The 11,849-nt window shown below is 41.9% G+C and overlaps 1 protein-coding gene across 4 annotated transcripts; it reads right to left on the reverse strand.

Moving 5' to 3' along the window:
- Nucleotides 1-221: 221 nt before the first annotated feature.
- Nucleotides 222-11,629, reverse strand: LOC125746188 (TBC1 domain family member 13-like). 4 transcript variants are annotated; one of them, XM_049019895.1, is made up of 13 exons: nt 11,513-11,629; nt 7,929-8,002; nt 7,600-7,640; nt 7,226-7,343; nt 7,074-7,135; nt 6,884-6,983; nt 6,402-6,484; nt 5,886-6,045; nt 5,103-5,313; nt 4,147-4,310; nt 3,551-3,711; nt 2,185-2,242; nt 222-1,417 (listed from the first exon to the last, which is right to left on the reverse strand). In XM_049019895.1, the coding sequence occupies exons 2-13, from the start codon at nt 7,929-7,931 to the stop codon at nt 1,352-1,354; spliced, it is 1,227 nt and encodes a 408-aa protein (XP_048875852.1). In that variant the 5' UTR covers nt 7,932-8,002; nt 11,513-11,629; the 3' UTR covers nt 222-1,351. The 4 variants fall into 4 exon arrangements, with proteins under 4 accessions (XP_048875852.1, XP_048875853.1, XP_048875849.1 ...); XM_049019896.1 differs by lacking the exon at nt 7,226-7,343; XM_049019892.1 differs by having other exon boundaries at nt 7,226-7,640.
- Between the last annotated feature and the right edge of the window lie 220 nt (nt 11,630-11,849).

Genomic DNA, 11,849 nt, shown 5'->3' on the forward strand with positions numbered 1-11,849 from the left:
CAATATACCTGCACATTTGTTAATCACTGGTCCCATATGACAACATGGCGGCCAGGCACTGATGCCCCATAAAGGGCTTGCCAGACTTAGGGTTAGGCTTGCATTTCAATACATGGTGTTGGTTGGTCTTCTTCTTCTGTGCTGTGACAAAAAGAAATGTACACAGGGTAGATATTTGGTAGAGCAGGCTGCTGGAAAAAGACACGTGTAAGACACCAAGGTTACAAATACAAATGATTTAATAGGAAGACCTTCATAGCAGCGGTACAAAGAATCACCTTCTGTGAAAGTGCATTCCTACTCTCACCAATAGAGGGAGCCCTAATGTTCAGACAAGCAATAGATCTGTTTACGGCTCCTCATTTGGCCAAGACATTAGGTCAGCAAACACAAGACAGCATGTCAATATCCATATAAAAACCACTTCGGCTTTTGCAATGTGAAGTCCCAGGGTTCAAGGGAATTGCTCCTCCCATGCCCTCCTATGACTGGATTTCAAACTATCAATCTTCTCAGCTTGAGGTCCAAAGGAATATCTGAATGCCAGGGTAATATTACAGAATCCCAACAATCCTCTATTTCCCCTATAACTGGCATCGAGATGCACATTCCTTAATAATATATTAGTATGCTATGTTTCTTAAACACTCAAGCCAAGTTAGTGAGAATTCATTTGCTCTAGAAACAATTAATTAAAAATCAATTTGTCCTAAAAATGCACACAAACAGGAATTGTGATGTATAAATTTTCCTTATGATACATACAAAGCAATGTGTTATTTTTAAGAAATATATTGTTTCCATGAATTAAGAGACACGTTCAGCGAACGTGAATGTTTTACAGAGATAAATCTTCAGAAAGCCAGCAGAAGTATTAATTCTGAGTTCTCAAGATGACCAGAGAAGCCAGAAACGAACCTTAACGGTGTGAAGATTTGAAAACCATATCAGTGACAACTATCCTTACCGGGGTTCATCATTCCTGACAATGTTACCTTAAAATAAATAATACGAGCATTAAGTGACCTTGTTTATTGTAACAAAGAAGCAAAGGCAATTCTAAAATTTGGAAATCGCATTTCAGAAGATCTGTCCTGGCATTTATTCTGTCCTATCATACTACTGTTTATCATTGACGTCGTGCTTATTCCGATTGTTTTAAGTTTTTACATTTTCAAGTCTTCACTATACAAATAAACACCTTGAATCAGACCCTCCATGTGCTGAGAGAGATGGGGGTGAAGGTGGTGAAGGCCCCTGGACGGACTTCTCGGACTGCCCTGGGAAGTCCACTCCCAGAATGCACTGGGGCATCAAAGCTGTCCCTGTCACTGGCCTTGCGGTTTCCTCGCTATGTGCCGTCCTGCAGCTCTGTGGCTCTCCTGAGTATTGTGTGCACATCCGCGATGGGATAGTCCTGTGGACAGAAACACAGTCCCAACCATGATCTGATGCATGTCAAACTTGGGTAACAATGTGTCATTAGACAAGGAGAAAACACACAGTGTTTGGGATATAAACTTATGCTTTTTTTAACTACAAACTCACTTCCTGCACCAATGTGTCCCCTGCTGCCTGACAGTGGACTGACTCCACAGCAGGGGTCTCCAACTCCGGTCCTGGAGAGCTACTATCCAGTAGGTTTTCTATCCTACCCGGCTTCTGATGAGCCACACCTGTTCCTGGTATTTACCTGAGAGCAGGTGTGGCTCATCAGAAGCCAGGTAGGATAGAAAACCTACTGGACGGTAGCCCTCCAGGACCAGAGTTGGAGACCCCTGCTCAACAGTATCTGCGGCAGGGTTGGATGAGTTCAAATGTCACCACCCTGCTGTATGTGTGCAGTTTGTATGATCGTCTTGTGCTTCTGCAGTCCAAAGACACACAGTTAAAGCTAAATGGTGTCTAATCTCTTGGTCTACTATGAACTGGCATCCCATCCCAGCCTTGTGAACCTCAGTCTTGTGTTCTGTGCCCCCCCTTCCCCCATAACCCTAACCAGGATAAGCATTTGGAAGATGGATGGACCTGCAGCCATGGCTACAAAGTTAATAACATGTGTGGATTGGAGTTGCATGCTTGCATGCTTAATGTCCAGGGACATGGCTGTCAGTTTTTTGTGTTTTACCCAATATAAAATCCTTTCAGGGATCCCCTCCCCCATGTAACAAAAACACTTGTTACCTGCAGCAATCTCATGTTGGCTGTGAAGTCTCCGCACAGCAGCTGATCCCGAATCAGGCTGAAGAAAATAAAAATTTAAATAATAAATCGGAGAATGGTTACAGAACAAAGAAACAGGCACAGGTGTGTTAAATCTCTTTCTGTGGTTGAATCCCTCAGAGTCTCACGCCGGGTCGCCCTATTGCCAACATTTTCAAGCATCTTTTGGCTGCAGACACATTATGCTAATGTGAGATTTTAGTCTCCATTCTGAACAGTTACGGGGCTACAAAGGCCCGTAGCAATCCAAAAGGTATAACCACTAAATAAGTTCTCCAGCCTTTATGCAACTAGTCATTCTAGTGCAGGCTATAAACAATCTAAAGGGCTCAGGGAGTCACTTGTAGTGCTTTTCCACTGACAGAGAACCGGTTCTGTTCCAGTTTGTGAACCTATTTTTGAACAGTTCTGTGAGTTTCCACCAAAGTAAAAACCGAAGTGGGCAGGTACTAATCTACCCACAGGCGTGACTCTAACATGCATCAGTGGAGAATGTGCTCAGCTTTCGTACTTATGCAAAAGTACAGATACCGCACCAAAACGTTCCTCAAATAAAAGATTAGTGGAATGGTGTTACATTGTTTTTTATTTGGTAAACATAAATAAAAGATTAAAGAATAAAATATCAATCCATGTGTCGGATTTAATAATCAATTATGAACATGTCACAAGCTGGTACTTTGAGATCTCTTATAAGTATGTGATTAATCTGACAAAATCCATCGTCGTCTACTACGGAAAATGGCTGACGGTCCATTATTTCAGTGGTCATGTCATTAGTTCTGGTACTGCTAACTTTGAATATTAATAAACTTTAAATATATCCTGGCCATATCGGTATGTTAACAAATATACCATGTATGGCTACATTTTGTTTGTTCCATCTTCATAAAGACAATGCAAAATGCTAAGAATAATAGAGAAATATATTACTTAGAGAAAATATCGATCTCGATTCTAGTGATTCACATTTTAGTGCTTTTTGTAAATAATGGTTTTCACTAAATACAATAATAAAGTGCTTGCATTGTGTTATTTTACATCTCTGCATGGAGGTGAATGTAAACTTCACCTGCTCAGCTGCACCCACCACTGAGGACTTGATGGTGCCTACTGAAACAAAACGCTGGTGGAAATGCTGGCCAGTTCCTGGTTGGCACCTGGTTCTGCACTGAACTAGTTCATACGCCAGAATGCAACCAGTTCTTTGACATTGAAAATGTGATATCAGTCACCAGAGAAGAACCGGAAAGGGAGAGGGGAGAACAAGGGGGCGGAGTCAGCACGAATTTCAGGGCGGGGCTTTGGAACGAGGGCAGGCTCATACATCAACATGGCACAGCAGACCAGGATGAGGAAGTCGAAGCGGTCCTGGTTTGAGAAGAGCGTGTCCCAGATACGGATCACGTCTGGCAGCAGGAACTCCTGGGAGAGCAGTAGGGTCAGCCAGCGGAAGGTGAAGTACTGTGGCTTGATGTTCTGCTCTTGCTGATGAGAATTAAAAAAATATATATTACACCCTTACAAAAAATAATTTAATCATTTCTTCTATATTTATATGCCTTCCAGTACCAAGTCTATTCTCAGCCACAAAGTACAAAGAAAAAAGCCTTTGAATGTTAGATGTTTATAAAGCAAGGTGTGGTAGGGTGATCTTAACAGGATTAACAGATTTAAGCCCAAAGCTCACATACAAGGAAGGGAACTGAAACCATACACAGCATACAGTAGACAGAACAGAAAGACATGAAGAAGAATTGCCCGATATTGTGTTTGCCTTTCATCAGTCAAACTGGACCTGACCTTCTGAACAAGGTTAACAATAGCTTGTTAAGGCTATATAATAGTTGCTATACAAAGGATTTTATCCGAAGTCACATTCTTTTATCCATTCTTACAGCTGGACATTTTATGGCTACTGACCAGCTTGTGGTAGAGCTCCCCGTCCTTCTCCTTGAGGGTGGAGTAGACACTCTCCATCCGGTAGGTGATGCCGCAGTGGGAGTCATCTAGGGTCTGGATGAAGTTGTCCCTGTTCTCAGACATCAGGTTGGTGAAGCAGAAGAAGGTGTCGGCCTCAGCATGCTCTGGAGGGGGGGAGGTCACCACATAGAGGCTGGAGCTGACCACAGTAAGACGGTGACCTTTCAGCCATCCCCAAAGACTATTGGGAAACCATTTGCGGTTTCACATCAGCGATTCACAGGACCAAGAAACACAGACCACCCATCATATTGTAAGGAACTTGCCACTTGTTCATTGGCCTCTTCGGAAGTCGTACGAATTATTATGCTAAACGAACAGTAAAATTAGCATATTTCAACTGCTGGTCAGAGGTGAATTAGCATCATCCTGTCAGTAGGGGGCAGCAAAGCTGCTTTCAGCGACAGCATGTTCATTACAGGGAACAGTCGTTAAAGACGCAGCAGCACCGCCTGACACTGTACACACGTCACGCTGTCGGCTATCATTAATACTCCAAAACCCTGAGCACCTTTCCACGCTCTCCTGGATTCGCAGGGTTTCGCGTAATCAGTACAATCAAACCAAACATGTTTTCATCTTGAAGTACAAAAAAACACTGAGAATTAAGATGAAGATGTTTTCATCTAACAACTAAACCTTCCTGCCCACTTACCAAGGATAAAGGTTCTTGTTATTAATAGTACCACCCATATGATGTAATATAATATGATATATTATGAATTAAATAACATTATAATAACGTGGACAAACGCAGAAAATTCCCCTGCTTTTCCAGAATCTTTCAGAGAGATCAAATTATTCAGGGTTCCTCAAAGATTTCTTCCTTGAGCAAACAAAAAAGTGCACGAACGTCATTCTAGATCAGTTTGAAGCAGGAAAGCTGCCAGACTCACCTTTCCAGTCCCTGTTGGGGTCTGTGGCAAAGGTGTAGTAAAGAGGCCCCACGATCTCATTCATGCCCTGAACGTAGGCGATGCCTGGGTTCAACTTGGCGTAGACAAAGAGGACACGCTCCACCACCTCCCAGTGGGCCTCGCTGCCAGGGGGGAGGACCTCATACGCGCTGGATGGGTTTGGCCCGTGAACCCGAGCTGGGGGACTCACCTGGATCAGGGGGAGGGATCAGACCTGTCATACTCAGGACGGAGGCCTCACAGAACACACAACACCTGCACAAAGCAGCCCCCCATCCCCGTCAAACAAAACAACTTACAAAAACCACAGAAGCCGAGGGTTAAACTTAATCCCCTGACCCAATCTAAGCACGGGGGCTTTACTTACAATGGTCCCAAATCGGATTAACTGACCCGGTTTGTACACAAACTTTGGCTCTCTGCAGATCCTTTAGGTCAGCTTTTGTAATATTATGTTATGTCCTCCATTATTTTTTCAACAAGCAGAAACCTGAAGGATCTTGAGACTAGGCCATTCTGCAGTTTCGTCTGTGACACTGAGCAAGCCATTATCCATGCGCAGCACTAGTTATGTTTTTTCTGATGGTTGTGAAAACGTCTTTCTGCATCAGATAGTTAACGCAATGATTATAGTGGTCTGTTATTTAACCTCAAGAGCCCACAAAACATGACTGCTGGTCACATCCAAATTAATGTTAATGTTTAGCTTATATGGAAGAAAAGTCAGGCCAAGTCCGACGAGTCAACGTACGACTCACTCACGTTCGTGACTCCTCGCCGGTTGCGGTTTACAGTCTGGGCCTTGAGGGAGGTTTGCTCCACACGGCTCCGTAACGTTTCATAATCGTTCCGGGGGTCCAAGATGAGTTTGCAAGGGTGCTCCGTGGCACTCTGGAAGAAGGAGATATCCGGACACAAGCGTCTGCAAAATTGGGTGGGAGAGAGACACTCATTAGCCATCGTCTTCGTTTTGAACCAAGGTGGAGAGTTATGGCAAATTCTTCTAATGGGAGCGTTTTTAAGTCTTTATGTAATATATAGCACAGAATAATACCCAGCTGTAAAAAGGGCTAGAATTAAGTAGCTTTGTATGAAAGCATCAGATAAGCATGACAAGAACAAAAGATTATAAACAGGAACAGAAAGACTGAGAATTGTATGGTTGCCGGCATAATGTCAGTGGAAGACAATGGGGGGGAAAATCCCCCCAAGCCTCTTACCACCTCCATAGGCTCCAGCCATAACTGTGTCAGCAATGACTTTGAATGTTCTGCTCACCTGACGTCTTTATCGATCTGCAGAAGAATCTCATTGTCCTTGAAGTAGCTCTTCCACCGACTGTCTGGGTTGGGGTTTAACGGCTGCATACAGCAGAAAAGGAGCAAGAGAAAATCTTGGGCTCATGCACAAGACAGAGCTTAGTGCTGAAACCAAAAATACCATGATATTCCTGATTTATTCTTCATTGGGGGTCATACATTCACACAATGTTCTTCACCTCTAATGTTCCATGTCTCTCTCTCTCTCTCACTCACTCACACATGCATACGCTGTTTATTTATAGCGGTGTTATTTTCTGTTATTGTTCATTGCTATACTTATTGTCTTCATTGTTATTTTCATTTGGCACTATAGTCTGTAAGAATTGCATTGTTTGCAACTGTGGATAAAAAAATTGAATGCTAAGAAATATTCTGATTTTTATAGATAAGGGAAGTAGGTGGGTGGCGTAAGGGGGGATGAGGGGTGAGGGCTCCTACATGGTCATGCAAAGTCACATCCTCTCTGGAGAGGCCTAGATCGGCCTTGGCGATGCCTGGCTGAATGATGATCTCCTCCAGGAACTGGGCATACAGCTCCCTGCATGGGCACATGACACCACGTCCATCTCCATGGGTCAAAGCAAACCACTCAGGCTAAAGATGATGCACGTGTTCATGCTTATCGTACCTCTGCTTCTTCAGAAAGGAATCCCATACCGCCCGTTCCAATGGAAGGTAATTCAGTAAAAGCTGATAGGTGATAAAGGCAGGTTGTCATAGTGCATAAAGAGCTTCTGCGGAATGAGTGCTGAGGAATTTTTTGTTTGTTTAATAGCATACAAAATTCCATCCATCCATCCATTTTCTGTAACTGCTTGGTCGATACAGGATCGCGGTGGGGGGGCAGACAGGGAACAACCCAGGATGGAGTGGCAACCCATCGCAAAACATACAAAGCCTTAATAGCAAAACAAACAGTAATTTAACAAGGAACACAATCGTTCCATTCTTAACACACCTGTCAAATTGATAACAATAAATAAGTGTATTATACACATGAATGTAGTGGAGATTATCAAAACCACTGTGGACAGGGCTTCTGCCTGGTTTGCTCATAAGAAGCTCTGGGATTTACTGTACAGATTTGCTGGAGAGTGTCGAGAGGACGAGAGTTTACGAAGAGGACGAGCTCTGGGGTGATGAACGGGACTCGCCTTCCAGCACAGGGCGCGGATTCCTCCCTCAAAGGGGATTCCTGTCGCAGGAAGTGAAAAAGAGGGGAAACGAAGAAAAGAGGCTGAGCAGGAAATCACATGCAGGGCCTTCCTGTCAAAAATGCAGAATTTCCTGTTAAAAATGCAGAATTTCCTGTTAAAAATGCAGAATTTCCTGTTAAAAATGCAGAATTTCCTGTTAAGTTTCACATAGGTGGCACAAACTCAGAATACACTCAATCATTCAAAGGTCTTTTCTAAAAAGCACAATTGAGGTACCATTAAATAAACGAGTGTTTGTTTAATGCAAGTCTCAGTAAATTGCTCACCATTGAAGCAGAGATCACGGAGTGCCTTTAAATTGATCTTCTCTTCAGTCAAAGCTGCATTGAATTCCTGAATCCTGAATCAAATGGGCAATAAATTAGGATGGGACAGTATCATCACGGGACCTTCTTATGTTTAATACCTTATAACAATGTTGGACAACCAAGCAGTTTCTCAAAGACACCATCTTAGTTTGTGGAAAATCAAAGAGCATATAATATAACGAGCATATAAAGTGGAGGGGGGAAGGCATGCATGCAAACTGCAAACATCTGGAATGCTTTAAACAGAGAAGGGCAGGCAAGGTCACCAAGGAAGATCACAATCCCAGAATGCCTCACTCACATGATCTGAGCCAGACTGACAGGATTGCTGAGCCAGGGTGGGGCTGAGGTAATGCATTAGGCTAAGATGTATCGGTGACACAGGTCTACCAAACAGTACCCATTCTAGTCAGTAGTTTAAGTACTAACCCTTTTGGCATAAAACTAGCTAATAAATAAATCAGTTTGGCAGGGACAGCAGACAATTGTGCTAGAGGGAAAATAACCCCTCAGTTCTGGAATTTCCTTCCTTCATCGGCTGTCAGTCAAACTGAACTATGCCGGATGAAATTACTGCTAGACAGGGAGGCTGGAGGCCACCTCGGATAAACAGTATCGAGCCCCTTCTCCACACATGCAGGGTGTCCCGCCCAGAACTGCTCAGACACAGGGCTGAATCTTTTGAGACGAAAAACAAATCATCTTCACTTTTTTTCTTTTTTAGAAAAACCACTCCCTGCTCATAAGAAAAGGCTGCTGACCTCAGCAAAACAAACTCACTGTGTAGATGATCCTTGTTGAAAAGTAGCTTCCTTCTAAAGTTTAAACATTACACTAGATTATTTTCATAGTGAATGTGTCTTTTGGTCTTATTAGTGTTAACAATTAACTTTGATTTAGTCTGAGTTAAACTGGCCACACAATCAACTGAAAACACAAAATGGGCATGAGGGCAAAAGACCAGAGAATAAAAACTTTACCAGGTGTGAACTGGTAACTGTCGTGTTGGGAAACATATTTTAAAATGTGTACCAGGACATTTACAAGGGCAATAGAAGCTAAGAGATTCCACATTCCATTATGGGATGCCATAATACACAAAATGAAATATATAATCTTCTGGGAAGGTTTCCACAAGATTATGGAGTGTGTCTGTGGGAATTCTTGTCCGTTCATCCAGAAGAACATTTGTGAGGTCAGGTACTGATGTTGGATGTGAAGGCCTGACTTACAATCTCCGTTATAGTTCATCCCAAAGATGTTCAATGGGGTTGAGGGCAGGCCTCTGTGTGAGCCAGTTAAGTTCTTTCACACCAAACTCACCCAACGGTGTCTTATGGACCATGCTTTGTGTACTGGGGCACAATGATGCTGGAACAAAAAAGGGTTTTCCCCAAACTATTCCCACAAAATCAGAAGCATAGAATTGTCCAAAATACCTTGGTGTGCTGAAGCATTAAGAGTTCCCTTCAATGGAACTAAGGGGTCTAGCCCAACCCCTGAAAAACAACCCCATACCATTATCCCTCCTACATCAAACTTTACAGTTGGCACAATGCAGTCAGGCAGGTAACGTTCTCCTGGTATCCGCCAAACCCAGGCTCATCCATCAGACTGCTAGACAGAGAAGCATGATTCATCACTCCACAGAGCACATTTCCACTGCTCCAGTGTCCAGTGGTGGCGTACTTTACACCACCTCATCCAACGCTCCACTGCGTTTGGTGATGTGAGACTTACATGCGGCTGTTTGGCCATGGAAACTCATACCATGAAGCGCTTGGCTTTTCACTTTGCAGTAAGTCAGTTTATGAAATTTCTTCCCTGCTAAAGGAAAATTAAGCATCTGGTTTCACTGGAACTTCAAGCACATACATCAGTGCTCCTCTCCATTTTTTCTGCATTGGTGTAGTCACCTAAACATCCACCATATCCTGTATTCTGTACGGAGTATTACGGCACAAAATAAGACAAATATAATCAAACTGCTACCGCTACAGTATGACTACCCTGTGAATTGTTTATAACCATGTTATTAATTAGGTTGTAACACTTTGTAAATCATTAACAGACAATTATAAACCAGTGTTATAACAGTTTTTTTTATTATTAATGAGTCACTACCATTTATAAGAGGCGAAAGGAAGCTTTATTGCAATTTTTTTTTTTTTATCTAACCGAAACTAAATTACTTTCCATGAAGCGGTTTAATTATACATGAAGTTATGAAACAGAAGGCATTTTCAGCGTTTTTAATGCAATGAGCCAAGAATGCCCTGGCTTTGTTTAGCAAGCCACCGTAATAGAGTTTGGGAGATTAACCACCTAGGCAGTCTTAATTTGCCGTCTGGAGAAACAAAGTGTTTATTTTACTACTCGGTCCCACTACGAAGAAATGCATCCATAAGACGTTAAATAAGTAATCAGCTAGGTTAGCATTAAAACAGTGCATTCCTTACCAGCAAATAACGACTTAATTCAAACATTTAACTTCGGGTTTCTATACTAACCAGTACAAACGAATGTTTCCAAATGTACTGGAACCAAAATAATAATAATAATAATAATAATAATAATAATAATAACAACTTTAGTGGAATTTAAGCACACAGCACATTGACGTCGTCGTCCTGCCACACAGCGAGCTGTCAATAAGTCGAGCAGCATTTTTTCATATTGGCTGCAATCTATATATTAAGAACAATAATTTAAAGCAATTTCCCCAAAATTGACAATAATCTAAAATATGGAAAATAAACAGAAAAATAGTTATAGTTCTATAATCAGGCGTCCACTTAAAAATCACCATTATGTAAACGGAGGCATTCTCTATGTAGCAAAATATTAATCTTTTATACAAAATTCACATTGCCTCAATATAGGAAAAGACTGAATTATGCACTTCGTCCCAATACTTTTGGAGACAAAATTATTTTACAATCAAGGAATCGTTTTAAATAATACCTTAAATCAATTTGTCTAATTTCTCAAAACTCTCAAGTTAAATTAATTAGTAAGTAAATTAAGTTAAAAAAATGAATTTGGTTCACGTTATTCTGTCGATCACTAAAACAAACAAAAAAAGAATTAATGTCAAGATAAGTTATTTCCAAATATCCGAGTGCTGACTCAAGACATTGACAGACAATGATTAAGTCTTCAGCAAACTAACGGGCGTCCCCTTTAAACTACGAAAAGCAAATTCGGCAAAAAAAAAAGTTCCCAAAAATCCCCTAAAACCTACCAAAAACATCACTGTCATGCAAACAACCATTTACCTATAGGTCGAAGTCTATGCACCCCCACATCCACCTGACATTACAATTTTACTGCAAAATACTCCATCCCGTCGCAACCCCATTGCATTATAGAAACGGACTTACAATGGGACCACGGAGTTTCATCAAAACCCACGAAAAAAACTAAACAGACTCAAACCGAAAAGACATGCTAGCGACCTGCCTGCGACCTATTTCTTCTGCACCTTCACAAACATAAACGCTGTCATACTGCATAAATCGCATTTCAGCCCATCTCCTCACCTGCTTTTGTAGGAACCCGACATGACTGATCGTGGGTCTTTCTATTTTTTTGGTCTCTGCACACCAACCGGAAGTCGGTGTCACATGAAAAACAGTCCGATGCGGGAACTCGGCTATCCTCAAGTAAAGAAGACGGTGGGGGAAAATATAAAAATGTACACGGGTCTTCGCCGCAGAGCCTACTTTCTAAACATATTTAGAACTTAGAAATTATTGAGCTTTATTGTCCGTAAACGTCACATCCGCATACACAGTGACGTAAGGCTTAGTTACACAACGTCAACGTATATTTCAAAAGGAAAAAGTACATATCTTGTATGTTTAAATTCTGGAAAAT

The sequence above is a fragment of the Brienomyrus brachyistius genome, chromosome 7, assembly GCF_023856365.1.
Source record: "Brienomyrus brachyistius isolate T26 chromosome 7, BBRACH_0.4, whole genome shotgun sequence".
Lineage (NCBI taxonomy): Eukaryota > Metazoa > Chordata > Actinopteri > Osteoglossiformes > Mormyridae > Brienomyrus > Brienomyrus brachyistius.